Here is a 26,209-nt window from a genome sequence, read left to right on the forward strand (position 1 = left end):
ACAATAGCATGGGCTGATGCACACACGTTCCACAGCATGACAGCCTCTCTCAGGATGCGTGCTGCGGGAGCGGGTCCCAGCGGTCACAGCGGCACGGCTCAGTGCCACTCTCTTCCCCTGCACACAGCCCTCCAGAAGGTGGTTGGGTGGGCTGGGGACCCAGAGTGGGTAAAGGATGGGGGTCCTGGCCACCACACGCCTGGACTGGTCATGCCAGCCCCCTGATCCTCCCCTAGGTTTGTTTTCCACACCACAACCTGCCAAAATCTGAAGCACAGCCACATCTCTGCCCTGCCCAGCAAGTCATGGGGCAATATCGGCGTCTTTAAGAGTTTACAGAACATAATGTGCATCTTGCGGCGGGCAGGCACAGGCGGGAGGCGTGGCAGGGCAGTGGGGGAAACCTGTAGATCATGTCTGAAATAAGCACGTCTTGTGACACCCCAGCTGACCTCAGCCACCCACAGGAAGCACAGGGACAGCCTCCCTGGTGGGATCTGCCTGGTTCCGCAACCCCCCTTCAAGTGTGTTTTGCTCTTGGCCACGGCTTCTCCAGCATCCCTGCCACCACCACACCGTGGGACATGGCTGCCCGGAGAGTAGCTATCATCGGTGCCGGTGCCTCTGGCCTGTGCACCCTGAAATGCTGCCTGGATGAGGGGCTGGAGCCTACCTGCTTTGAGAGGAGCAAGGACATCGGGGGGCTCTGGCGCTTCGAGGTAAGCCCCGCGCAGCCAGCCTGTCAGGCGGCAGCAGCACAGATGGGACTGGGATCGCTCCTTGGCAGATAAGGACGCACCACTCCCCTGCTTTGCATGCATGCAGCAGGCAGGTTTCCAAGGAAAACCACAGGAAAGTAAACCTGCTTTGGCAGCATGGTGCCAGCTGGTGTGTCAGACACGTAGGACCCAACTCCTGCTCACCAGCAGCAGGATGAAGCGTCCTCAAGGACTTCACTCCATGGCTTGCTCCCCCAGCTCAGACTTCCCTTTCCCATCCCTCCCTTCCCAGTCTCATCTACCCCTTCCTCTGCTGTTTTGCTCTTGGTGGCTCCCAGCCCCTTCCTACCTGTCATATCTGATCCCCTGTCTGTCCCAGTCTCTGTCCTGCCCAGGCCTTTCTGGGAATCAAGATTGCTCCTCTCCCTGCTTCTCTGCCACTCGCCCACATAGAGACACCGAGTGCTGCCTTCTCTGTGCCTGGACTCTCCCTGCCTTGGAGCAGTCCTGGAGTTTGTCTCTGCCCCCACCTAATGAGGCTGCTGAATTTTATCCCATGGACCCACCAACAAGATGATCAGTGTTCCCACCATGCCCAATATGCGTGTGGGAGAGCCCTGGGGAGACACACATGGCCCCATGCCAGAGTGGGGTCTGGGGTGGATCAGTCACAGTCTGCTGGTTATACCTGTGATGTGTCAAGGACAGAGCTGGTGTAGCAGAATCAGAGCAGCAGCATCCAGCTGCCAAGGTACAGACCTGGCAAGCAGGAGCAGCCACTCAGCAGAAAGCACTGGAGCTGGCTCCACAACCAGCGAGACCTGATGTGGCTGCCGGGGCAACAGCACCACAGCGTTACAGCGGGGATTACTGTAACACGCATATATCAAACCAGGAGTCCCGTGGAAAAGAAATATCTATGGACAGATTCTTGGTAGATGTTTCAGAGATGTTTATTTCTCCAGCCGCACGGCCGGGGCTCTGCCGAGGAACCCTCACAGTCCGGGCTGAGGGTCCCTGCCCGCGCAGGGAACACAAACCAACCAACGGGAACGAGGCTGAGCAGGGGCAGGGGAACCCCGTGTCTGTGCCCTCAGGGCCCCTCTCCCAGGGCTACACGGCGGGGGGAGGGACCCCGACACCACAGGAGCTTTGGGAATGTGCCACCTCATAGGGGCAAGGAGTGGAAGTGGGGAAACTGAGGCACAAGACCACCATGACCCACTGTCACCACTGCCTGGCTCCTGCCAGTCCAGATGTCTTGGTTTGAAAGACAGGTGTCTGCTAAGGAAGGCAGGAGCCTCTCTTGGAATAGAAAATGTAACCCCCTTCCCTCTGAATCACTATAATTTTGAAATTAAGGGGCTTTCAGGCAATTATATGAGAAATAGGGATAACAGTTCTTTACTAGTATATATAACAAGACAATAATACAAAAATACTGGCTTGACCTGACACCCTGCCGGGCAGGGTGGTGGTACCAGTCCAATTAAGTGGTGGCTGCAGTCCTCTTTGAAGCAGTTCTGTTGAAGTGGTGATGCTGTAGGAAGGTCTGGTCCTCCTCTGAACGTCCAGTGGTGGTTATGTAGCTCTTGTCCTCTGGGAATCTGGTAGGTAAGGGCTGCTTGCGCTGTTCCAAACCCCAGATTACACCCAGGTGGGAATGCTTGGCTCCTCCCCCTGGGCGGAGCAGCTCACAATGGGCTGATGTAATTCTGTGAGTCAGGTGGTGGGTCCTTGATAGCCCCTTAAACAGAGACAGCCTCAGAGGGAATTATCAGGGATGAGTCATAGTAGGAGATAACGAGCACTGCCCCACTGCTTTAATAGCTGGTGAAGATGATAATAGAATACATACTTTTAGTTACATCTTACATTGTAACACTGGACCTACCTCTTCCCTGTTTTTTGGGGTGGGGGTCTCACCCACGGGAGAGTGCTGGATGCAGGGATGGGTGCTACAACCACCTGTGGCTTAATCCTGCACTCACAGGGGAGGTGCCAGGCAGGGCGGGCAGGTAGCCCTGCAGTCCCTGGCCAGCACTGAACTGTGCCCCGCTCCCACAGGAGCACCCCGAGGACGGCCGTGCCAGCATCTACCGCTCCGTCATCATCAACACCTCCAAGGAGATGATGTGCTTCAGTGACTTCCCCATCCCTGAGGACTTCCCCAACTACATGCACAACTCCAAGATCATGGAGTACTTCCGCATGTACGCCCAGCACTTCGACCTGCTCCGCCACATCCGCTTCAGGGTGAGAGCTGGGGGGCCGAGGGGGAGGTGGCAGCGGGAACAGGGGGCACAGGGTGCCTGACACCGCTCCCCCTGTGCCCAGACCAGCGTGTGCCGCGTGTCCAAGCGCCCCGACTTCGCCAGCAGCGGGCAGTGGGAGGTGGTGACGGAGAGCGAGGGGAAGCAGGAGGCAGCTGTCTTCGACGCCGTGCTGGTGTGCAGTGGGCACCACACCGACGCACACCTCCCGCTCAGCTCCTTCCCAGGTACTGCCTGTGGGCTGCTTGCTTGCCTGCTCCCTGACATCCCTAAATGCCTTTGCAGCTTAACACACCAGGTGGGATTGCATGAGTATCGAAAGCATCCTGCTGGCAGATGTCACCGCTGCCAGTGTGCCTCGCCCACCTGAGACAGGCTCCCTCTCCATGTTGCTGGCAAAGCACCTGCTAGGCTCTCCAACTCCTCACCAAGGCTGGAGGGCTCAGCACTGGTGGTGGGCTTCTCCTCTGGGTGCCAGGGGAAAATGCCCTGGAGGGTTTTCAGCTGTGGAGACCCTCTTTGGCTGGGGAATGGGCTGGAGCATACTGTCACCAGGGTCTGGCAAGATGACACGGACCTTTGTTGTTCCTCTACCAGCAATGCATGGCACAAGACAGGACCTGCAGCAGAATTTTGGGATGGAAGCATGGAATTCTCCAGTCCAAGCCCTGTTCCAAGCCAAGCCAGTCCCAAAGCCAGAGCAGGATGCTCAGGGCTATGCTGAGTGTCTTCCATGCTGGAGATGCCACCACCTTTCTGGGCACTACCCCAGGGCTGCATAACTCCTGTTGATCACTTTGGTCCTAGCTTGTTCCCAAAACACACCACCAGTCTGAACAGGGGGCAGCCACCCTCCTGTCCCACACCCGAGCCCAGCATGGCTTTCTTCTCTCTTCCAGGGCTGGAAAAGTTTGAGGGCTGGTACCTGCACAGCCGGGACTACAAGAGCCCTCAGCCCTTTTTGGGAAAGCAGGTGGTTGTGGTTGGCATCGGGAATTCAGGCATCGATATCGCAGTGGAGCTGAGCCACTCAGCCAAGCAGGTGTGCTGGGGGAGCTCACGGGGATGGGACCCCAGAAGGCACTGATCATCCCCCACCATCCCCTGTGGGCTCCCCTCCCTCCAGTACCTGGCCACAAGCGCCCCATCCCCTCCGGGGTGGCTATTGTGGTCCCAGCAGCTGTATTGGCTTCCCTGTTCCCGGAGCACAGCTGGGGCCCAGCCCAGTCTGAGGATGCTGCCATGCTGCCACCTCTCTTCACCTTCCAGGTTTTTCTCAGCACCAAGCGTGGGTCCTGGGTGCTGCACCGGGTGGCAGAGAGTGGGTACCCCTCTGACTTCAGCTACATGAGTCGCTTCACGCAGCTCCTCCAGTACCTGCTGCCTCCAAATGTCATCAATTTTTTCATGGAGAGGAAGCTGAATGCCCGCTTTGACCACACACTCTATGGCCTAAAGCCCAAGCACCGGTGAGTGCCCCAGCAGCACCCCAAGTACCTTCTCCAGTGAAGGCCATCCTCCTGCCAGGGCCTGAACAAGGTCTGTCTGTGCCTTCCAGGGTCTTTGACCAGCACCCGACCGTCAATGATGACCTGCCCAACCGCATCATTTCAGGCAGGGTGCGGGTGAAGCCAAACATCCAGGAGTTCACAGAGACATCTGCCATCTTTGAGGATGGCACCAGGGAAGATGTCGATGCTGTGGTCTTTGCCACAGGATACAGCTTCTCCTTCCCATTCCTTGAGGGGTTCAAGGTGGTGGAGAATCAGATCCCTCTCTACAAATTCATGTTCCCTCCTGACCTAGAGAAGCCGACGCTGGCTTTCATTGGCTTCATCCAGCCCCTGGGTGCCATCATGCCCATCTCTGAGCTCCAGTGTCGCTGGGCCACCCGTGTCTTCAAGGGTACGTCAAGCAGGTTGGGGCAATGCAGCTGGGTTCCCCCAGCCACACCAAGACTGGGTTGTTGCTGGTGGCATCCCCTGATACGCTGCCTCCCCACACTCAGCTTTTTATCTTCCTTTTGCTTATTCATGAGGACAAAACCCCGCTTTGCATTTTCTACAACTCTTGTACTGTTCTTCTCTTGTGGGGGCTACTAACAGGTCCTGTTGCCTGCAACCACATTCTCCCTTTCCTTTCCTGCTGTTACTTTCTTTGCCCATGTCTCCCACTTTGCTCCTGACGTGGTGGCACGTTCCAAAAGCCCCACATTCCAACAGAGGCCAGGCTGGGCTGCAGAGCCATCCAGACGGTGGCAGAAGCACAGCCCAGCCTCCAGCTCCAGCCTCGCTTTGCCCAGGGCTGCAGGGCCTGCCACCGCCCGCCGACATGCTGGCTGAAATCACACAAACCAAGGAGAGAATGGCTCAGCGGTAAGGCCCCTGCGCAGCACCGCCCTGCTGCCCTTACCCCGTGCCCCCGCGTCAAACCTGCCTGCCCTCCCTCCCTGCCCACAGGTACGTGAAGAGCCGGCGGCACACCATCCAGGTGGATTACATCCCGTACATGGACGAGCTCGCCTGCCAGCTGGGGGTCAAGCCCAACGTGCTCACCCTGTTCCTCACGGACCCCAAGCTGGCGCTGGAGGTGGTCTTTGGGCCCTGCACGCCGTACCAGTACCGGCTGCGGGGCCCAGGCGCGTGGGCGGGCGCCAGGGAGGCCATCCTGACCCAGCAGCAGCGCGTGGTCAGGGCCCTGCAGCCTCGGGCCAGCGGTCGCCCTGCCCGCTCCAGCGCCGTGCCCCACGTCCTCACGGTGCTCTTCAGCATCGGCATGATTGTGGCCACCCTCGTCTATGTCTCGCTCTCTCCTTAGCCTGAAGTGAAGGAGATAGCGGGTCCTCCCGGCAATTTTCTCCTTTTCCCTTGGGCTATGTCTGTTGTCTCTCGCTAGGTGTGCTGGAGCACGGACGGAGTCGTTCGATCAAGGTGCAGCCTGGTCTGTTGCACCTTCCCGCTGTGGTACCACCAAGTCTGCTCTGAGAACAGGGATCACTCCCCTTCTCTAAATCCTGGCCCGGCAGCCGCACGAGCTCTGTCTATGGGTTAGGTCACAGAGGTGGTGGGGAAACTGGGAACGTGCCCAAGCGGGGCTCCTCGGGAAAGGGCAGTAAAGCTTGTCCCGCCACAGTGCCCGACCGCGTCAGTCTGTGGGGTCTATCTTGAGAGCCCGTCCTGCCCACGGGCAGCACCCTGGCCGCTGGTACGACGCAGCACCCCCGCCGCGCCCGGCGCCATCCCTGCCCGCAACAGACATGGCCGCCGGCGGCTGAGGCAGCGCGGCCGCCGCCCGCGCGCCATTGGCAAGAGCGGGCCGACCGCCCTCAGCAAACATGGCGGGTGCCCGGCGGTGGGGCCGCGGGTCGGGGGCGGGGCGCGGCCGCGGAGCGCGGCGGGGGCGGGTCAGAGCGCCCCGCAGCGGCCGGCGGGGGGTGGCGCCATCTTGGACGGAGGCGGAGAGCGGGGCGGCGGCGGCGGCGGCGGCGGCAGGTGGGGTCGGGCCGGGTCCGGGCCTGGGGACGGCGGGGTGGGTGTCACGGGTGGGTGGGTGTGAGGGTGGCGACTCCCCGGGCGCCGCTGCGGGTGGCGGTGGATGAGGCGTGGCTGCGGGTCCCCGCTGTGTAGCCGTGTCCCGCACCCCTCAGCGGTGCAGGCTCCGTCTGGCAGCCCCTCGGGAGGGCCCGGCCCCTGCCGGTGTGTCCCGCTCCTCCCCCGGGTCACGGCAGACCCGCGGGCGCCCGTGGGCCGAGCCCGCCGCGACAGCCCCGCCACCGCCCCCGCCGAGCAGAGCCTGAGCCCTAGCCCTGCCTGCTCGGAGGGAGATTTTCCGCCCCCGGTTTCTCAGCTCATCCCCTTAACCTTACGGCAACCTCCGGGCTCAGCTCTAGTTCCCGTCTCCGAAGGAGAGAGAGCCCGGGCGGATCTGGCTTCCCCGGGCCCCCAGGCGGTGTCAGCCCGGCGGGATGCTGGACCCCGTCCGTCCCTCAAAAACCCCCTGGGAATGCCTGCCAGTGCTCCCCAGTGCTGCTTGACAGAGACCCCATCCGTTCTGCATAAACCCCCTCGGGCTGCCTGCCAGTGTTTCCCAGCGCGGTCACTGGCCGGGTGGGAGAGGCAGCAAGCATGGCACATCCCGGGGTGGGGGGAATGAGTATAATTCACTTATCATTTTCCAAGTGAGGACGTGGGGCTGGCTGGAACGGAAGGGCCCTGGTGATGGGGCGGGCAGGCAGGGGCCCACCTTGCTGCGGGTTGCGGCTGGCAGGGGCTTGCTGCCAGACTGGATGTCCTGAGATGTCATGGAGGTTTGCTGGTGTGGGCAGCATTTCCATCCGTGACTTGGACACACCTGTGTCACATGATTTCCCGTGCTGCAAGGGCTGGTCTGGGTGCAGGAGGGTTTGAACTGTAGAAGTTAATTCAGCAAAGCCAGGTACTGCAGGCTGTGCAGAGACCTGTCCTGGCACGGGCAGGGTGCCTGTGTATGTGATGGAGGGGATTCAGATGGCACACGCCAGACAGGAGCCATCGCTTGGGATAAAACTCAGGAGGTGTTTGGAGAGCGTGACCTGTAAGGGACAGAGGTACTGGATTCCTTTTGGAGAAGACAAAGGGAAGCTTCACATCTGTCAACACCTGCACGTATCTCTCAGGCCTGTCCTGCTACAAAAGGATGTTCAGCCTTTCCTACCTTCCTCCCTGTAGATGAGAAGTAAGGGAGTAGTGGGAGGAAACTCCTCAACAGCAGGTCTGGAGGTACAGGGGCAGTTTTTGTGAGGAGCTGTCTGAGCCTCCCCAGAGCAGAGGGGGAAGATGTCAGAGAAAGAGGTGCAGCTCATCTGACCTGGATCTTCAGGTACACTTGATCTGCACTGAGAGGGGTGGGGGTATGGGTTAGCTGCCCACTTGAGCTGCCTTTTAGCCCCCAGGATTTAAGAAATACTGTAGTAATTGTTCCATAATATCCTAAAGCCTGGCTTTGGCTGGCAGCCTTGCTTGGCACCCTTCCTATAACTTGATCTTTTAAAGAAACCTCCAAATGTCACAAGTGAGCACATGAAGCAAGGCTGGCTGTCCCCTTGCTTGCCCTACAGAGCCCACGGTAAGCTGAAACCTACAAAATAAGCCTGGAAGTGGTCAAGAACCCCAATCCATCTCGGCTCCTGGAAAGAGGGTAAGGCCTGAAGAGTCCCGAGTAGCTTGCAGTGGCTTTGTTCTTTGTCCTGAGAGGTGTCTAGTTGTTCATGGCTTGGTCAGTTCTCCTGTTTTGCTTTCTCTGAGCTGGGTGAGACTGGGGATGGCAGCCCATCTCCAGCTGCAGAGGGATGCCAAGGTGGCCAGGGCTGCCCTTCCCTCACCGTGTGCCTCCAGACAGCCAGGCAGATGCTGGCTAGGTCACAACAAATGGTCCTCCCCACTCTGCTGTGCTGCAGCTGACAAGGTGACTTGCCTGGTGAATCATAAGTGAATGCTGCTGAAAGCTGAGTTTTTTGCAGACACCACAGCATTAGCCCCACTCCTTGGACAAGCTCCATCTTGGGCGATTCTACTTGGACACTTGAAATGCTCCCTGTTGCCTTTGCAGGCACAGGGCTCTGCTCTTCTGCCTGCGAGCTCTTGGAGACTTGTTGGGGACTGTAAAACAGCTGCTGCTTTCACTCCCTGCCTGTTTTCTTGCTGGATGTAGGGGGTTGTCTGTAGAGCCTGACTGCGGGACTGTGAAAGAGGCTCTGTTAATGCCAGGCAGTTGATTTGCCAATAAAGGTTGGCCTTATTTTTCCCATCAGCTCTACTCTGCCAGCTGCCAAAGGCTGATGAGGGACACAGATTAACTGGTATTGGTTTTGGAGTCTGACAATTACCAGCTTAACTAGAGTGATGGTTCTTAAAGATGTGGCTATAATTAGGTCAAACTGTCTTGTTTGTTGAATTCCCATTCAGCTCCCAAACTTAGTAGTGGAAATGAACTTGGGGCCTTTTTCAGGATTGCTGTTTGTCTCCATTGGCAAAGAACATTGGGAGATGGCTCCTTTGCTCCTCTCCTTGCTGCCAGAGCCTGTGGGCAAAGGCAGTGTTGTTCTCTGTCCCTCACAGGGGCTGCTGAGCTGTCATGGGGAACACCACCAGCGAAAGGGTGTCTGGGGAGCGCCATGGCTCCAAGTCCCACCGCTCGGACGGCTCCAGTGCCTCCCACCCCGCCAAGGAACACCCACACAAGATCATGGTGGGCAGCACCGATGATCCCAGCGTTTTCAGCTCCCATGACTCGAAGGTAGGGGCTGGCTGCTCCCTTCCCTGCCTGGCCCCTGGAGCTTTGGCTCACTGGCTGTGTGGGGCTGTGTTCCCAGCCATTTGAGGGGTCTCTGGGGGGCTGGGAGGCTGGAGGAGCTCTATGGTGCTCCTGTCTGGGATGTGCAGGTGAGCTGGTAGAGGCCAGGGGGAAGTGAATGGGTTCACAGTTGCCTCTGTGTCTCAGTCAGGCTCTGGTTTTCTTTGCCCAGATTCCTGGGGACAAGGAGTTTGTGTCGTGGCAGCCAGATCTGGAGGAGTCAGTGAAACCATCCCAACAGGCTCGTCCAACTGTCATACGCTGGGCTGATGGAGGCAAAGAGGTCTTCATCTCTGGATCCTTCAACAACTGGAGCACCAAGATCCCACTCATCAAGAGGTAGCGAGTCCCTCAAGTCACTTACTCTATGTTCTCCTCTGCTCCAGTGCAGAGAATGTTTTCCTTTGCTCACCCAGCTTCTCTCCATTCACCCCAGCTGTGGGTCTGAGACAAATACACAGTCAGCTCCTTCCCTGGGTGGTGCTGCAGGGACAGTGGGAAGTTGTGAAACAGGGACAGGACAGGATGGTCCACTTTGCTTGCCCAGCTGGATGTCACACAGCAGCCAGTCCTGGCAGCAGAGCCCTGCCCAGGTATGCAGCAGTCCTCTGGAAGCTGTCAGCTCTTCCTTTGGCTGCAGCATTACCCCATGCCAGGCTGTATTGCTGCCAGTTAGTTAGTTGTTTGTCCCTCACATATCTTCCTGCCCTAATGGTGTTCTCACTGTTCTTCAACACATCTGTGACTTACATGGAAGCTCATGTAGGACTCTGGGCATAATCCTAGCAATTCATCTGGAATGAGTTTGTCTCAATTGCAGGCTTGACAAACAGAGCTGTCCCACTTGCTCCTGTCCTGCCATGCCAGCACAGGGCAGGAGCTTTGCCCATGCATTCTTCCCAGCCTGTCTTGCACAGGGTGTCTGTCGCATCCACTTTTTCTGGGCATGGAGAGCTAGACTGCCACTTGCAGCTGCCAGGGGTTTGAGCCATGCTGGTGCTTGGAATGCTTATACCTGTTGTGGCCATGCCTTGAGTCACTGACGATAAGCAAGCCTAACTCTGCATGAAGGTGTTGGGGTAGAGGGTCTGGGTAGTGCTGGTTCCTGGGGCCCCATGGAAGAGCAGCATTCAGAGCATCAACAGGGTGATGCTGTTGCACCTCTGTTCTTTCTGCACAGCCACAACGACTTTGTTGCTATCTTGGACCTTCCAGAAGGAGAGCACCAGTACAAATTTTTTGTGGATGGCCAGTGGGTCCATGATCCATCTGAGGTAATGCTCAAAGCTTTATCCCCGCAGATCTTGTCTTCTTCAGGGAGCTAGACAGGATGTAACTGCAGCAGAGGGGGAACAGGAAGAGCAGAGACTATCTACTGAAACAAAAGGCACACCTCCATCTCCTGAGACATTTCAGAGGCTGGTTCCTCTGGACTTAGTCATGCTTTATGGGGAAGCATTGGGAAAGGGCAGGGAAATTCCAGAAGGCCCTCAAGCCCCACTGAGAATTGGCTACATGGGAAGATGGCCATGAGGTCAGCATTCACAGGTTCTCCTCCAAACTGAATCATGCGGTAGCAGCATGGGAAGGACAACACACCTACCCATGGACATGTAGCAGGATGGAGGATGGAAATAGGAGGTGATGTAGGAGTGTGGGATAAAGGAAAATCCTCCCAGGGTAAACAGCAGAGATCTACAGGTGTAGGGCAGAGACAGACACCAGCCACCTCTGAGGTAGTGTTGCAGCAAAGACAGCTTGGGCTGGAAGGATGTAGGAAGCACTGAATGTGCCTCAGCTGGAGGTGAACATACGAAGATTCTCACCCCAGTTCTTTCCAGCCTGTGGTTACCAGCCAGATGGGGACGATAAACAACCTCATCCACGTCAAGAAGTCTGACTTCGAGGTGTTTGATGCATTGAAGGTGGATTCCTTGGAGAGCTCAGAAACCTCAGGTCGGGGTGAGTTTTGTGGCATTACAGCTTTGCATGTGCTATTTTCCACCTCCTCTCCTCTGAGACTCACTGCTCTGAGGTGCACAGACCCCCTGGCAGAGGTGTGGGCCTGCAATGGGGATGAATAGTGTTGGGCAGCGTGTCCTCCCCAGCCCACAGCTGAGGCCTGGTCCCTCTGGAGGGCCTGTGTTGGTGTAACTTGTTCTGTGCTAGCACCATCCCAGAGCAGAGCTGCTGCCTGTGCGTGGCTGAGGGAGCCATTTCGGACTGGGAAATGCCAAGAACATCAGCCCTTTCTGTCTGATCAACTGTAAGTCATCTGATCCAGGGTACAAGCTAGGTGATAGCAGGATCCAGTTTATTTTCAGCAGCTCCTCTTGGTTTTCATGCCAAGGTAATTTGTACCAGTGCTAGCACATTGCAAACCTCCATGTCTGCTTGTGTTACAGCAGCAGGTTAGGTTACCACGCAGGCACCGGTGGTGCTGGCTCAGTGTGAAATGCTGGCAGGAAGCTCAGTCGTGTGTCTGTCCCTGGTGCAGCCCTATCTCAGATACAGCTCAGCTCCATGTCCTTTCCCAGCCTGGGCAAGAGACTCTCTGCTGGAGAGAAGCCAGCAAGCAGCAGCAGCTTGAGGAGGTGGAGCCCTTCTGGGAACTGGCTGTCCAAATTTTTCAGATCAGATGTAGCTGGGAGATGCAGCCAGTCCAGCTTCCAGTGACCACAAGCTCCCGAGGTCCCTCCCATGTGTGGGACAGCTGCTCAGTCTAGAGTTCCCGTTTGCCTTCCCTGGACCTCCTCATCAGGCAGCGCCAAGAGCATGTGGGCAACCATCTCCCTGTGCCCCTGCTGCTGAGGGCACAGCTCTGGAGCAAGCCAGCTGCTTCCTGCAGGGAGAGGGACCTGGCTGTGCTGAGAGCTGTGTGCTTGAGGGGTCTGTGATGGGTAACATGGGGTGCTTGTGTTGTGTCAGTGCATGTACCAGCTTACAGCCCTGCTTGGAATTGCCATAGGCTCGCCCGGCTGCTTTTTCTGCTGTGAAAAGGCTGAGCTGGTGCTATAGAACAGATACCTGCCCGCTTGTGGAGGATGTTGGCACTTGAAAGACCTTGCTGAGTCCTTCTAAACTTCTTAGGAGCTACTCTATGTTTGCCCATCCTGCTTCAGTCACTTCATGTCTCTACCTTTGTCTTCTCTCTAGATTTATCCAGCTCCCCACCGGGACCTTATGGCCAAGAGATGTATGTATACCGGCCTGAGGAGCGCTTCAAATCCCCACCCATCCTCCCGCCTCACCTCCTCCAGGTCATCCTCAACAAGGACACCAATATCTCGGTGTGTACCAGCATACTGCCCACAGAGAGAGCCACACTGGGGTTGGAAAGGGAGTCCTGTCTGCAGGGAATCTGGTCTCCCCTTGGCTGGGGTCTGGCCCTTGGTATTTCCTAGGAAAAGCATCACTTTTCCCATTTACTACACTGATTTGGCCTCCTAGCTGAGCTCTGTTCCTCTTCAGAACAGCCAGAGACAGTGGCAGCTGAAGCTGCCTGAGACAGCAGCTCCCTGTGCTGGCAGGAGCTGGGGAATCAGGGCTCTGCTGTTCTCCTGTGACACTCCTCTCCTCCTAGTGTGACCCAGCACTGCTGCCCGAGCCCAACCACGTCATGCTCAATCACCTCTACGCGCTCTCCATCAAGGTAAGCGCAGGTGCCACAAGGGTGCTGTGTGAGGGAATGGGAGCTGCCCTGACTCCAGGCACCTGCAGCACCTGCAGGGAGCAGAACCTGGTCAGCTGGGGGATGGAGATGGGACCTGGCTGCCTGGTGAAGTGTGGCACGAACAGGGGCAGAGGGTGTGGCTTCCTGACAATTCCCTTCAGCTGCCTCCCTGCACCGTGGTGGAGCTGAGCACATGTCAGACCCTGCCCTTGGTCTGCCCTGCTCTGTATTGGACTGGCTGTGGGACTAGGGACAGGCTGGGGCAGCTTCCCAAGCCCCGGGGGTGCCCCAGCCCCACACTCTGATGCTGTGCCTCTTGCAGGACGGCGTGATGGTGCTCAGTGCCACGCACCGCTACAAGAAGAAGTACGTCACCACGCTGCTGTACAAGCCCATCTGAGCCGGGGCCTCACACGCTCCCCACGCAGGACACGAAATGCCGCTTTGTCTGCACACACTGGGCCATGGGACTGTGTGACAACTCTGGCTCCAGCCTTGAACCTTGCAGGGACACAGGCCCCGGCAACAAGCTCAGGGCCACTGGGGCCTGTGACACTGTCCCATCCTACTGGCGTGGTTTAGCTCTTGGTTTCTGCCCACCTGCAGCTTCCCTTGGCTTCTGTGAGTCTCTGGGACCACTTTGCTGCTCACCAGAACAGCCTCTCCTCACGCCCAACACGGAAAGGGCTTCACTCTGCCTGTCTTCTCCAGCCTGTGAGGGCCTCAAGCTGGTCCTGGCACTGCACCCAGTCCAGGCTCCAGGAACACATCCTATTCTTCTGAAGGTTGCGCTGCTGTCCTGGTGATGAGTCTCCAAGGCCACCTTGTTTGCTAGGGGCTCTGTGATACCCCAGCCTGGCACCTGCCCCGTCCCACAGCCCTGGCTGTGAGGCTTCCCACCAGCTTTGAGGAGGGCTCTGCAGCCCCAGCCCTCTGCCTGGTTCAGCGTTGAGCAGCATGATGGACAGTACAGCTGGACCCAGCCACTCTTACCTGCTGCTGTGAGAGCACCGTCAAGGACTGCAACACCCTGTCCCCAGCATCGGGTGCTTCTGTGGGGCAGGGCTGACTTTGTCACAGCCAGAGGGGCACCGGCACCTGCCCACGCTGGAGGGGCCTGGGAAGAGCAGAGCCAGGACCCTGGCTGCACCGCCTGCTGCCGCAGCAGTGCCATGGGACAGGGGGTTCTCTATTTATTACAGTATTTATTGTTCTCAGTGCTGCTTGCCTGGTGTTGGAGAGGGGCTCTAGAACAGCAAGAGGAGGAAAGGGAGAGCCCAGTGCAGCACAGAGCTGCCCTTGGGTTGTTAGGGTAGGGCACAGAGCCACACCCCTGGAGCCAGCCAGTGCCTTTGGCACCCTGTGCTGCAGGTAATGTGGGGAGGGGGAGCATGGCTGCAGAGACAGGCATGCCAGAAACACCACAACCCAAAGGAAACCTTTATTGGGGACTCTTCAGCCACTGAACAGAGTATGGCATTTCTTACATCTTCCTCCTGCACTGGGGCCCCAACATGCCTGGGAGTCCCCAGAATGCAGTTCCAATACCTCTGTCTATATACATATACATACATCCACAAGCAGGGACAGGGACTCATCAGGGTTACAGCGGGGACCAGGTCCCAGGGCAGGAGGTGCTCAGCGTGGAGGGCTGTGTCACCCCACTCTAAGCACTGAGGGTGGAAGGGAGCGAGTGGTGAAGCATGGGGCAGACAAAGCCCGAGCCAGCAGCTGCTGCTGCCATGCCAAGCAAAGGCTGGTGGAGGGCATGCAACCACCACAGCAGCCCAAAGCCATTAACTGTGTAGCACTGGATACCCCAGATCCCTTTCCACCCCAGCCCTCAGAGTAGCAGAGACAGGGTCCGCTCCAGCCCTCTGGCACAGCACAGCTCAGCAGCCAGTGGGCTGTTCCATGCTGGGCCATTGCTCCTTATCCTGCATGGGGCTCACGCAACAGGCAGGACCTGCTGGGCCTTCACCTGGCAAGAGACAATACGTGGCAATAAGGAAGAGCACTACTGTGCCCTGGGGACATGGACATGCTGGCTGAGGACAGACAAGGAAAATATGTCCCCGTGTCCCCCACACACTTCACCCAGCTGGCCCTCAGCACTCCACAACAGCCACCACAGGGTGTGTGCCATCTGTGTCCATCCCCAGGGCATCAGGACAGGGACACCCACCCCTATCCCACACTGGCTGTCAGGGCAAACTCACCTCCAGGTTTGTCCTGGCCTTGCGCAGCACATTGTGGGTCCTGGTCACTGCAGGAGAGAGAGATGGGGTCATTGAAGTCCCTGTGCTGCGGAAGCACATCAGGCACATGGGACCAGGCTAGCTTGGCTGTGCCACGCAGACCACGTACACTGGCTGACGATGAACTGCTCCATGCTGTCCTTGAGCTGGGCTGTGCTGTGCAGACGCTTGGCTGTGCTCTGCAGAGCATCCTCCCTCTCAGAGAGCTGGGCCCTCAGTGCTGCGATCTCACCCTGGAGCACCTGCTCCTGGGATGAGAGGAGTGTGATGAGCAGTGAGCACCTTGCCCCAGTGCCCTGGCAGCCCCCAGCCCCTGCTCACCTTGCCCTGGTGCTGGGCGGGGCTCACGGGCAGCACAGTGCTCCAGAAGGCAGTGAGGAGAGACACACACTCCTCCAGGATGCCGTGCAGGGTGCTGGCGCTGCCCCACAGGTGCCCCTGCCCTGTGCCTGTCCATCCCAGGGCCTGTGGGAGAAGGGTGCGGGAGCAGGTGCTGCTGGGGCACCCCCATCCCACTACACCCGGGCACTGGCAGTGCTCAGCCCAGCGCCGCAGGGCAGTGCCAGCAGCATTCCCTGGGCTGGAGACTCCCTGCCTCCTGCCAGCCCTGCAGGCCTCGGGGCTGCTTCTGGGCTCGGGAGCCACATTATGCACAGTGCGCAGAGGGTCTGGCCCCCAGGTGCTGCCAAGCCCTGTGCTGCCCACACTTTACCTCCTTTCCCGGGAGTGGACAGCTGGGCAGCCCGAGCGCCGGGCGTGTGAGACACATCAGTTCCCGGGCCAAGGCCTTTCCCTCTATGATGTGCTGCTCCAGGGCTCGGTACGTGTCCAGGCAGCCGACAACGTGAGCCCCCGTCAGTCCCTCACTCTTCCTCACCAGCACATCTGCCCCATGTGGCTCTGTGGAACAAGCAGGGCTAGGTGAGCACCACTGCCTGCTCCCCTCATGACCCACCCTGTCCCATCCCAGCCACTTGACTCTGCCCTGAGCTCTGCAGTCTTGCTCAGCAAGGGTGCTGCCACGAGTTTGTCAGGTCTCAGCAGCCCCTGAGGCCTGGCCTGAATGCGAGCAGGCTCTGGTACCCACCGTCCGTCCCTCGGACCACCGACGTGTCAGAGGGCAGTCGGGAGAAGAGGGGAGCTGCTGAGTTAGTGCCAACATCCCGCACTGGAGGAGATGGGAAGCAGCCTGGAACAAGAAACATCTGAGCCCCTGTAGAGAGATGTGGCTCTGTGCCTGGGGCTGCTGGGTCCTGGCCTCCCTCTCTGCCTGCCAGCAGGGCCACTGTGTGCCACCTGCTGCCACAGGAGAAGTGTTTGGGACCACCCAAGGGTTGCAGAGGGTCGAAGCACCCCAAGAGCAGGAGCTGGGCAGGGATGCTGTGCACGGGTCCCATACCTGCTCGTGTCTCAGCAGAGGGGCCAGGGAGGCTCTCGTAGACGTGCAGCTCTGCACGCAGGGTCTGCAGGAGCAGGTGCTGCTCCTCACTCTGCTGCTGCAGTAGCGTCACTGAGTGCTGCAGCCTGCAGAGGTGACATGTGCGTCCAGTGCCAGCCATGCCACCCAGTCCTGTGGCCCCAAGGCCACAATGGCTGAAACCTTACCTGTTGTTGTTCTCCTGCAGAGAGCGCCGCTCATCACGGAGCTGCCGGACACTCTCTTGGCACTCAGTGAGCTCTTCCGCCAGCCTCCGCTGCTTCCCACGCCTCTGGCCCAGCTCTGCTTCAGCCTCCCGTGCCCGGGAGCAGGCAGCCAGGAGTGTCTCCTGCACTCGTGCCAGCTCTGGGGACAGAGCATGTAAGTGTCATCGCCACCCCACTCAGCCAGTGCCCTCTGGGACTCAGACCCAGGATGCTGGCCCAGCCCTACCTTGGGAGAGGTGGTCACGTTGGAGCCGCAGGGTCCGGTTTTCCTCGTGCAGAGCCTGGTTCTCCCTGCTCAGCTGCAGCCCCAGTTCTGGTGTCTGGGCATAGACATCACTGGGACATCCTGTGGAGGCAACCAGTGCTGAGTCTCTCTCTCCAGTGCCCCATTGTGCACAGGGTGAGCAGTGGGGTGTGCAAAGGCCTGGCCCCCAGCAGCCCTAGCCCCATGCAGCACCATACCACTGGCCTTGCTGGTGGAGGCCAGGCGGCGCTCCAGCTGCTCCCGGAGCCGGTCATTGGTGCAGATGGACTCCTCCAGGCGCTGGCGCAGGTTGCGGATCTCCACCAAGTGTTCCTCCAGCAGGTCTGCCCCTGCCACAGCCAGGGACACAGCTCAGGGCAGGAAAGGCTGTGCCGCCTGCCTCTTGCCAGCCCTGTCCCACAGTTGTTGTGGTGCCAGATCTCCTCCCAGTTCCCCCACATGCAGGTGGGATATCTCTGTGCTCTCCAACATGGACCATACCTGTTAGCTTCTGGCTGGAGGGGTACCCCAGGGGCAGGGCCCCATAGAGCAGCTGGCCAGGCGGGGGCACATTCCAGAGGGTGCGGGTGTTGGTGGCCCCAGGGAGCTCAGCCAGGCCCTGCAGTGCACCATGTCGGCAAAACGATGCTGGGGCTTTGCTGCCCTCTCCAAAGGGGCCCAGTGGGACTGTGGGCTTTGCTGGTGCCATGGGCAGTGTCACACCTGTACACACAGGACAAAGTGGGGAGGAGGAGAAAGACAATGAGCAGGGAGGAAGAATGGGGCAACAGACTCCTTCCATCTGCTTTTTGCCCCCTTCTTGCTCTGCACAACAGTGCAGCCCAGTGTCCCGCATCGCTGACCTCCTGTCCCAATCAAACCTGTTCCCCCTGAAGAGCAGGGGCTGTCCCAGGACTTGATGATTATGTGACACAAGGCAGAGGGTCTCAGCGCCACTCCTACACAACAACTTACCAAATCAGCCTTTTCCTAGAGGACCTGGGATATGCCAGTGCCCACACCACGGGCTAGTGCTGTCTCTGGATGGGTCCATCCAACCCACCAGGTCCTCTCTACATGAGAGCCACATGTCCCCATTGTCCCCCAGCCAGAGCAGCAGGACCCAACCTCAAAGCCACAGCCCCGAGAAGAAGGAGAAGATCAAGGGCAGGACATGCAGGTCAGAGAGGGTGGGGGTTGATGCGTCACAGCACAGCATGCAGGGCAGGCAGTACCAAACCCAAGCCAAGAGGCAGCATGCTCACTTTCTCCCAGTTGCCTCCGGAGCACCTGCAGTTCCTGCTGCGCCTCAGCCAAGGAGCAGACAGAATTCCCACAGCAGCCCAGGAGCGACGGGGCCACGGGAGGAGGGGGCCCAGCAGGCAGGAAAGGGGGCAGCCTGGGGGTCAGGGCAGGCAGGGGGGCACTAACAGGTTTGGACAAGGAGTCAAAGTGAAGGCCTAGAGACAGGAGAGAGATGGAGAGAGAAGTTACAGTGGCTCTGGCTCAGCCTGGCAGAGAGCCCTCCTCCCTGGGGCACTGGGGATCCTGGCACACCCTGAGAAGCCAAGTCCCAGTGTCCAGAGGCACCACAGTTGTGGCCCCTGGTCACCGTGCGGTACCTGCATGTTGGGCGGGCTCCTCGTGGCACTGGCTGTACTCGCTGGCCGCATCCCCATCAGAGCAGGGCTCCAGCCCCTCAGAGGTGAAGGATGAGCTGCTGGCAGAGTGGGATGACTCCGAGGGCGGGCAGCTGCTACCTGGGGACTCAGAGCGCTCCTGCAACTTCACTTCCAGGCTCTCAATCACCTTCTTCTCCTGGAGCTCCCGGCTGAGCCTGCAGAGGTGGCCCATCACCAGGTCTGACCTCCATCCCACAGCTCTTTCCTACATGATGCCCCACATGCCGCGTCCCACTAATGATGCAAGGCTGCTCAGGGACATGGAGTACCCATGGGGCTTCTCATCCCCAGAGCAGAGGCAGCCCCAGGACATCCACCTGAAAAAGAGGCTCCAAGGGTGCCCTGGGCCCCCACCCCAAGAGCAGTGATAGACCTCAGGGTGCCCATGCCAAGCACATCCCACAAACCCTTCCCTGCCAACAGGTACCTCTGTGCCAGGAGTTCGTGACTGGTTTTATCCTCCCCATCTTGTCGATCTCCTGAAAAACCAAGGCAGAGAAGAGCCAGTCAGTGTCTCCATGCCTCAGGATGCCTAGTCCCAGACAGAGGCATAGCAGGACAGAACAGCCCAGCCCAGCTCCCACACAGCCCATGATGTGAGAGTGTCTACTGCTCTTCACCCATCAAAGCATCCCTTCCTGACCCATTGCACACCCACGATATCCAGCCCCACTGACCCCCAGAGGCACTTACTGGTGCCCAGCTTGTCGCTGAGTCTCTCAGCCAGCTGCCTGCCCTGGGCCAGCTGCTCCCGAAAGCCCTGGCCCAGGTAGTAGTCGATGTCAGTGCCACGAAGAAGGTCCTCAAAGGACCGCAGGGCATCCCGCAGGTGCTGGGCCAGGCTGCGGCTCACCCCACGGCCCTCCCGCAGCATCTGCCGCAAGTGGGAGAGCTCCCGAGCCTGTGCCTGGATCAATGAGTTGTATTTCCTAGGAGAGATGGGCAAGCAGGGCAATCACAGGGCAGCCAGACTCCCTGAGAGCACGGCAGGGACGAGGTGCCATGGAGAGAGTCAGTGCACCATCCACTGCTGGGACTCTGCCTCACCATACAAACACCCCAGGAACCTGCCTGAAGGGAAACTACGCAACAAGGAGCCACCACCCTTGGGCAACCCCTGGAAATCCCTGTGTCTCCCCATCTGGTCCCAGTCCCCAGGGCCATACCCTGGCCAAGTGGCAGATTGCAGCTCCTTGGGCAAAGTGCCTCCACGCTTGGCTGCAGGCAGCTGTGCCTCGAGCAGGGCGACGCGGTGCACCAGGCTCTGCAGGTCGCGGTGTGCCCGCAGGGCAGGCGGACAGAGCGTGCCATGGCCATCTGACTGCCAGCCCTCGTCCTCATCCGTGAGGCTGTGGGCTGGGGATGCCAAGGCCTTGGGACCTGGCAGGGGCCGCTCAGCACCCGAGGTGTAGCCACTGGTGACAGAGATGGAGCGGGCACGCCGCTGCAGGCTCTGGATCACCTTGTTGGCATTGAGCAGCTGGGCTTTGAGGTCCTGGATGTGCTGATGCAGGGCTTCCACATCCTCCAGGGCCATGGTTTTCTGGGAAGTTTTGCCTGCTCTGGACATCCCTGGCTGGCACAGGGACCCCAGCTCCTCACCCAGGCTGGTCTCACTGAATACATCTGGCTCCTCACACTCTGCAGAGAGCACAGTGTGTCATTTCTCCATGCCAGATGGGCAAAGCACAGGGATCCCTGGAACACTGGCCCTCCTTACCAGGGCTGGTAGTCTCGTCACGGTCGGCCTCAGTCTCACTTCGCCCACAGGTCTCATAGCCCAGGTCCTGGAAGTCCACCTGCACTTGCTTGCTGAGCTGCTGGGTCTGAGGTTCACCTGCTGGGCAGCCCCATCAGCTCAGGGCCTCCTGGTCAGGATTCACCACCCCTGCCCCATGCACAGCACGGTGCACAGGGCATGCCAGGCTCAGAACATACCCCCACCCGACCCTGGGTTTTAACTCACGGAGCAGGACGTGGTACTTCTCCAGCTGCTCAGCTTGCGCCCGCACTGTGGCCTCCGAGGCAGCAAGCTTATCCTGCAGCTCCTGGCATTGCCTTTGGCCCTGTGCCACCTGGGAGCGCAGCTCTGCGCCCAGCCCCGGCCAGCCCCCGCCAGGAACGGAGCCCTCCCCCTGCCGGAGGGAAGATGGGCTGTCAGCTCCCCATTTCCACCCTCATCCGCATCTCTATCTCCATCCCCATCCTGGTTCCCTGTGCACTTACATGGCTCCCGTCCCCTCCACCCGGGCTGCCAGGGCAGGGTCTCTTGGGCATGTCATCCTGGGATCGAGCCTCCAGCGCTGGGCGTTTGGTGGGCACAGTTCCCCTCTCTGCCGGGAACCCCTGGCCATCCCCGCTGCCCCCGGCCGGGCGGTCCCCGAAGGAACTGCGGCTCTTCCGCTGCAGCCTACGGGGCTCAGGGGCCAGAGGGCTGCCCAGCCCAGGCTCCTCCTGCTCCCCGCTCTCCAGCAGCGACGTGGCTTCACCCATCCGCTCTTTCAGCTCGGCGTTTTCCAGGCACAGGCTCAGCATCGCCTTCCTGGGGGCACCAGGCACAGTAAAGGACAGGCAGAGGCCGGGATGCAGGATGCCTCCTCCAGCCACTCCCCCCCCTTGGCTCCAGAGCCCCAGAGCTCTTGCCTGATGTGGGAGACAGAGGAGAAGCCGGCTTCCTCCAGCTGCGCCTTCAGCTCCCGCAGCTCCTCCTCAGCCCGCAGCTCCCGTTCTGGCACGGTGGGTGCTGTGCTCCTTTCAGTGCCCCCGTTTTCCTTGCGGGCCCGGGGCTTGCTCTAGAGAGACAAAGACAGAGGGTGACTGGGACGTTTCCGAAGGGGCTGAGACGCAGTTTGGCAGTGGGGCAGTGCCCAGCTCTGCCACCCCTATTCCCGGCGTCGCGCTGCCCTGACTCGCCTGCTGGATTGCCAAGCCACGGGCTGCCTCCTCCTTCATGCTGTCGGTGAAGTTGGTGCTGGCATCATCGGTGTGTGTACCTGCAGCCTGACCTAGGGGACAGCACAGCACAACGAGGCGCTCAGAGCAGCGGCATTGGCAGCACTGCCTCTGTCCCCTCCTCCCTGCTGACACCCATGGTCACTGCGGGCAGCCCCACGGCAAATGTCTGCTCTCATGCACACCTGCTGCTGGGACACTCCCAGCTGGACTGAGGTTTCCCTGCTGTCCCTGGGTGCTACCACCCCGTCCCTGCATACTGGAGCCCCAACCCAGCATCCTGTGCTGGCCCATCACTGAGGGAGGGGACAGCCCCGGGGATGGGAACTCAGCAATGGTACCTACCCCATCCGCATCTTGTGCTTGCTGCCCTGACACACAGGCGCATGCACTGCCCACCCTGCAGCCACTTCACAAGCCACAGCCAGCAGCAGCAGCACAAGCTTAGTCAGGGAACCTCGCTGGCACTGCTCCAAGCTGGCAGGAGGATTGGGGTGCATACCCCACCATCACCTGCCGGGCAGGGGCAGCTTGGGGGCAGCCACCCTGCCCACAGTTGCCCAAGCCCTGCTGTCAGGCATGGCCTGGGGCTCCTTGCAAGCCCTGTGCTGGCTTTGCAGAGGTAAAGAGACACTTGTGTCCCATGTCACAGTGCAAGGGGGGTTTGGGCGGAGCTGGGGTCATGCTCTTCTGCTTGCACACAGCTCTACTCCTGTCTCCTTGGTGCCAAACCCTGGGTGAGGGCTCGAACCCTTTTTCTGGGAAGCTGGGAGATGGGTGTATCCCCAACCCCTCTTCTCCCCAGGGAGAGGGACATTTAGACAGGGCCCAAGACTATCCCCTAGGGCTGTGCAGGGCCAGGCTCCACAGCTGCCTGTGCACCAAAGGAGTGGTAACTGCTTTGCCTGTGGCCAAAACCATCACCATCGAATCTGGAGCTGCCACGCAAGGCAGAACACTGAGCAGGGGAACACAGAAAAATGCTGTCAGGAGAGATGCCAAGCATCACTGGTGAAGGGGAAGCCAGTGGGGAAGCCTCTGGCTCTCAGGAAGAATAGCCAAGGACCAGCCAGATAGATGCTTTGCAGCAGGGCAGGTGTTTGCACGGGGCACTGTGCTCATAGATGGGGACACATTCAGGAGACCCACATGTGACAAGCAGCTGCCATGAGGCTGCAAAAATGTGGGGCACCTCACTGCTGAACCTGGGTAGACATCACCCTGCATGGTGGAGCCTGTCCACTGAAGCAACCGTGTCCCAGGGAGCAAGGACAGCCAGCACGGAAAAATGCTGTTCTGGGAGCAAAACACTCGGCAACAGCTGGAAGTGGCAGCAGCATCGCAGGGAAGAAGCAGCTCCTGGAGGTGGCACTCAGCACAGCCAAAGCGCAGCCCTGCGAGTCCCCAAGGACACACACAACCCGCTGATTGCTGAAGCAGCCAGGGCGACAGCAGTGCCTGTGGGGCCCTGAAGGATGAGGGGATGCAGACTGTCGGCTGCAGGCGTTGCTGGGGGGCTGAGGGCCACGTGGCTCTCAAGGTGGGTCACCATGGCTGAGGGACCACAGCAGGGTGACACACAGCCTGCACAGCTACTCTGGGAACATGGGAGAACCAGCTCTTGTGCCAGGGCACAGCATCCCACCTCTCACCACTGCCCACAGCTCCGCATGGCTCCCAGTGCTCCAGGGCTGAGGAGTAAAAGGGAGCACAGTTATCAAGGAAAAAGTATCCCAAAACCATCTAAAAACAAGGGACAGAAGACGAAGCTGGTGGTGAGGAGCAGAGGTGTGTGCACACAGGGCAGCTGTGCCCAGGCTGGTGGTCACCACGCGCTTGAACCCTCCACCACAGCAGGAGCACACCAGGCTGCTCAGCTCTGTGTGCACCACCAGCACAGGAGACAAGAGGTGCAACCACAGCACTACTTTCAGCCCAGTCTGAAGGCACAGAGAATGTTACATGCTTGCAAATTGCACGTGGCCCATAAGCACGGGACTCCCAGGTACACTGGCTGCACGGGAAGCTTGACACTGCTGGGAACAAGGTAAGGGACACAAGGTCCTTGGGGAAGTTCAGAAGGAAGGAGTGACTTCCACGAAGAGCTGTGAGACAGTACAAAGCACTGCACTGTTTGACAGAGGGTAATCTCAGGCAGGGAATGCTCAGGGTGGTCATCCTGCAGGGAACGACCAGCCAGGAATATCAGGGGTAAGAGGAAGCCTTAAAGAACAGACCAGAAAAGTTGGGGCACCTGATCCTAGGATAACACTGCCCCTAAGGGGCACTTCACAGCAGTGACTCTAACAGAGGCAGGGACAGATCTAGAGCAAAACAGACACAGGTGGAGAAGGGAGATTCCTGAGCACCAGCCAAGGCTTCTCTCAGCCCATGCCAATGAGTCTGGGCTGGGTCCTGGGCTCCATGGTACCAAGGGACCAGGGGGCCAGCTGGGCATCAGTGCCAGGATGGCAGAGGGAAGAGGGAAAGGTAAGGACAGGGACACAACGGCTTCTACAAAGTGAGAAGCAAAAGGATGAAGAGAAGATGGTGCTACACAGAGAAGTAAGAGGAAGGGAACAAGATGAAACACAAGAAAGGAAAAGCTAACAAAATCCAGAGCTGCCTAGCAGCTCCCAGCTGTGTCCCTTCAGGCCACAGGGGAACTGCTGTGGTCACGATGCAGCTGACCCAGAGGGGCAGTGCTGACCTGCTGCGTGCAAAGGGAGAGCTCTGCTGCCTCCCAGCCCCGTGTGACACACAGAGGACAAGCCATCGGTGCAGCACAAGGCACAGGACAGGCAGTGCCAGCTGAAGCAGTTGCAAGGAGCCATGCAGCAGAGCAGTCACAGGTCCAGGTGTGCAACCCAGCACAATGGAGTTCTTCTGCTCTGCCTGCTCCTAGATCAGCCTCCCCAGCAAGCAAAAACAGATGCTCAGAGGTGCAAAATTTTCTCCTGCCATTTTGAGAAGTGATTGAGTACAAGATAGCAGATCCACAGCCCACTGTGCACAGGAAGCCTCGGTCATTGGAAGATTGTTGCTACTGTTTTTCAGCTTTCACACCAGCTCCCACACTCCCAGAGGAGGTGGAAGAGGGCCTGGAAAAGGTAGGCAGTGGTGCCGAGGGGGACAGTCCCCAGCACCTCAGAAATTGGGTCCTGCCCATGGCCTAAGGGGCACATGGAGCATGTAAGGAACATGTGCATGTACGAGTGAGGGAGCAGACCCAGGCCAGACCCTGGGAGCAGGGACAGGTCTCAGTCCCCCCAAATTGTCAGTCAAAAAGAGGAGGAAACTCTCCCATGAACGCACTTTCAAGTTAGATTGAAATTATTTACAATTAGGAAAAAAAAGCCAGTCAGTAAAATCATCAACACTGGAGTAGGATTTGGTTTAAGCATAAACTGAATTGCTGGTTCTACACTCAAGTCTTGTGTAAAAGGCCCAGGCAAGTGCCCCCAGGTCTCGAATTCTCCATCTCTGGCACATACTTTTCCATATACACTGTCTCCCTTTGGGCCAGCCACCATCAACCCAAGGGATAGATATCACTGGGTAAGAAAAACGGTGAGGGAATACAAAAACTCACACTCATGCACTTGGGAGGTGATAGAAAACATCTGGTGTTTCCTTCAGAGATAGGGAATCTTTATTTGGCCCATGGTGGTGGGAAGAGAAGGGAGATAGAGGGGAATAACTAAAATGGAATGATTTGAATGTGCAAATACATCAGTGGCCACCAGGGTAGGTCAGACAGGAATGTACACGAGACACAGGTGGATTGCACTGATCGCCGTTTCCAAAGCAGCTCAAAAATAAAACAAAAACAAGCCCTGCACCAGTTCTATCGTACCATCACTAAGTACCAAAGCTTAGAGTCAGTGAGACAGGTTAGTGAACCGTTTCCGTGGCAGGCGGGCGAGCGCCAGTGCTCAGAAGGCATGCTGGGGTAGGACTCTCACACGCTCCTGTTCCCCACCTCCTATGGCGCCCTGTGTCTCCAGCCTGCTCAAACACTCCAAGCTTCTTCCAAGAGCTTCTTCCAGCTGTCCCCGGAGCTTGTGGACCCCTTCCAGCTCCACCTGCAGAGCGTGGTCTCTCGCAGCACTAAGCAGACACGCGGCACAGAAGGGAAGAGGGTTAGACAGGCCACAGCCAGCGCACACCAAACTGGCCCCTCCATCAGGGACACCGATGCCAGGCACAGCCCCGGGTGCTCTCCAGGCAGCTCAGCCACCTCCTGCTCACCTCAGACCTCTCCAGAGCACAGCCACCCCCAAAAAAGGCCCCAGCCCATGGTACGGGCCTCATAGTCACAGCTGTTCTTCAGTACTTTCCCAAGCACTCCACTTATGTGCTCCCTTGCTATCAGGTAGCTCAAATATCCCAGAGGCTGCAGCCCTGTGAAGGGCAGGGGATTAATGCAGGGAA

At 58.8% G+C, this 26,209-nt stretch overlaps 3 protein-coding genes across 13 annotated transcripts in view; 2 read left to right on the forward strand and 1 right to left on the reverse strand.

Moving 5' to 3' along the window:
- Nucleotides 1–26: 26 nt before the first annotated feature.
- LOC125330230 (flavin-containing monooxygenase 5-like) lies at nucleotides 27–6,126 on the forward strand. 2 transcript variants are annotated; one of them, XM_048313163.1, is made up of 8 exons: nucleotides 27–719; nucleotides 2,787–2,975; nucleotides 3,057–3,219; nucleotides 3,892–4,034; nucleotides 4,262–4,461; nucleotides 4,551–4,897; nucleotides 5,295–5,367; nucleotides 5,452–6,126. In XM_048313163.1, exons 1-8 carry the CDS (start codon nucleotides 414–416, stop codon nucleotides 5,807–5,809), a joined length of 1,779 nt encoding a protein of 592 aa, XP_048169120.1. In that variant the 5' UTR covers nucleotides 27–413; the 3' UTR covers nucleotides 5,810–6,126. The 2 variants fall into 2 exon arrangements, with proteins under 2 accessions (XP_048169120.1, XP_048169121.1); XM_048313164.1 differs by lacking the exon at nucleotides 27–719 and adding an exon at nucleotides 2,062–2,512.
- A 292-nt stretch (nucleotides 6,127–6,418) lies between these two features.
- PRKAB2 (protein kinase AMP-activated non-catalytic subunit beta 2) lies at nucleotides 6,419–14,212 on the forward strand. 3 transcript variants are annotated; one of them, XM_048313572.1, is made up of 8 exons: nucleotides 6,419–6,483; nucleotides 9,088–9,265; nucleotides 9,495–9,661; nucleotides 10,503–10,596; nucleotides 11,164–11,284; nucleotides 12,479–12,612; nucleotides 12,906–12,974; nucleotides 13,318–14,212. In XM_048313572.1, exons 2-8 carry the CDS (start codon nucleotides 9,104–9,106, stop codon nucleotides 13,393–13,395), a joined length of 825 nt encoding a protein of 274 aa, XP_048169529.1. In that variant the 5' UTR covers nucleotides 6,419–6,483; nucleotides 9,088–9,103; the 3' UTR covers nucleotides 13,396–14,212. The 3 variants fall into 3 exon arrangements, with proteins under 3 accessions (XP_048169529.1, XP_048169531.1, XP_048169530.1); XM_048313573.1 differs by lacking the exon at nucleotides 6,419–6,483 and adding an exon at nucleotides 6,593–8,167; XM_048313574.1 differs by lacking the exon at nucleotides 6,419–6,483 and having other exon boundaries at nucleotides 6,592–9,265; nucleotides 11,164–11,278.
- A 208-nt stretch (nucleotides 14,213–14,420) lies between these two features.
- Nucleotides 14,421–26,209, reverse strand: part of LOC125330456 (myomegalin-like) — a 36,324-nt gene continuing 24,535 nt past the window's right edge. For 4 of the 8 annotated variants that reach the window (XM_048313570.1, XM_048313567.1, XM_048313564.1 and 1 more), the window contains 22 exons: nucleotides 25,758–25,885; nucleotides 21,737–21,828; nucleotides 21,467–21,615; nucleotides 21,050–21,365; nucleotides 20,790–20,958; nucleotides 20,544–20,660; nucleotides 19,990–20,464; nucleotides 19,517–19,752; nucleotides 19,251–19,302; nucleotides 18,764–18,978; nucleotides 18,407–18,601; nucleotides 17,643–17,864; nucleotides 17,360–17,491; nucleotides 17,124–17,243; nucleotides 16,859–17,036; nucleotides 16,653–16,777; nucleotides 16,341–16,466; nucleotides 15,966–16,153; nucleotides 15,575–15,718; nucleotides 15,363–15,501; nucleotides 15,215–15,261; nucleotides 14,421–14,976 (listed from right to left, as the gene is read on the reverse strand). In XM_048313570.1, coding sequence (XP_048169527.1) covers nucleotides 14,944–14,976; nucleotides 15,215–15,261; nucleotides 15,363–15,501; nucleotides 15,575–15,718; nucleotides 15,966–16,153; nucleotides 16,341–16,466; nucleotides 16,653–16,777; nucleotides 16,859–17,036; nucleotides 17,124–17,243; nucleotides 17,360–17,491; nucleotides 17,643–17,864; nucleotides 18,407–18,601; nucleotides 18,764–18,978; nucleotides 19,251–19,302; nucleotides 19,517–19,752; nucleotides 19,990–20,464; nucleotides 20,544–20,660; nucleotides 20,790–20,958; nucleotides 21,050–21,365; nucleotides 21,467–21,615; nucleotides 21,737–21,828; nucleotides 25,758–25,885 — 3,598 coding nt within the window. In that variant the 3' untranslated portion in view covers nucleotides 14,421–14,943. The remainder of the gene's footprint in view (nucleotides 14,977–15,214; nucleotides 15,262–15,362; nucleotides 15,502–15,574; nucleotides 15,719–15,965; nucleotides 16,154–16,340; nucleotides 16,467–16,652; nucleotides 16,778–16,858; nucleotides 17,037–17,123; nucleotides 17,244–17,359; nucleotides 17,492–17,642; nucleotides 17,865–18,406; nucleotides 18,602–18,763; nucleotides 18,979–19,250; nucleotides 19,303–19,516; nucleotides 19,753–19,989; nucleotides 20,465–20,543; nucleotides 20,661–20,789; nucleotides 20,959–21,049; nucleotides 21,366–21,466; nucleotides 21,616–21,736; nucleotides 21,829–25,757; nucleotides 25,886–26,209) is intronic. The other 4 variants (XM_048313566.1, XM_048313565.1, XM_048313569.1 and 1 more) reach the window with 4 other exon arrangements.

Source organism: Corvus hawaiiensis, chromosome 9, assembly GCF_020740725.1.
Source record: "Corvus hawaiiensis isolate bCorHaw1 chromosome 9, bCorHaw1.pri.cur, whole genome shotgun sequence".
NCBI classification, from domain to species: Eukaryota; Metazoa; Chordata; class Aves; order Passeriformes; family Corvidae; genus Corvus; species Corvus hawaiiensis.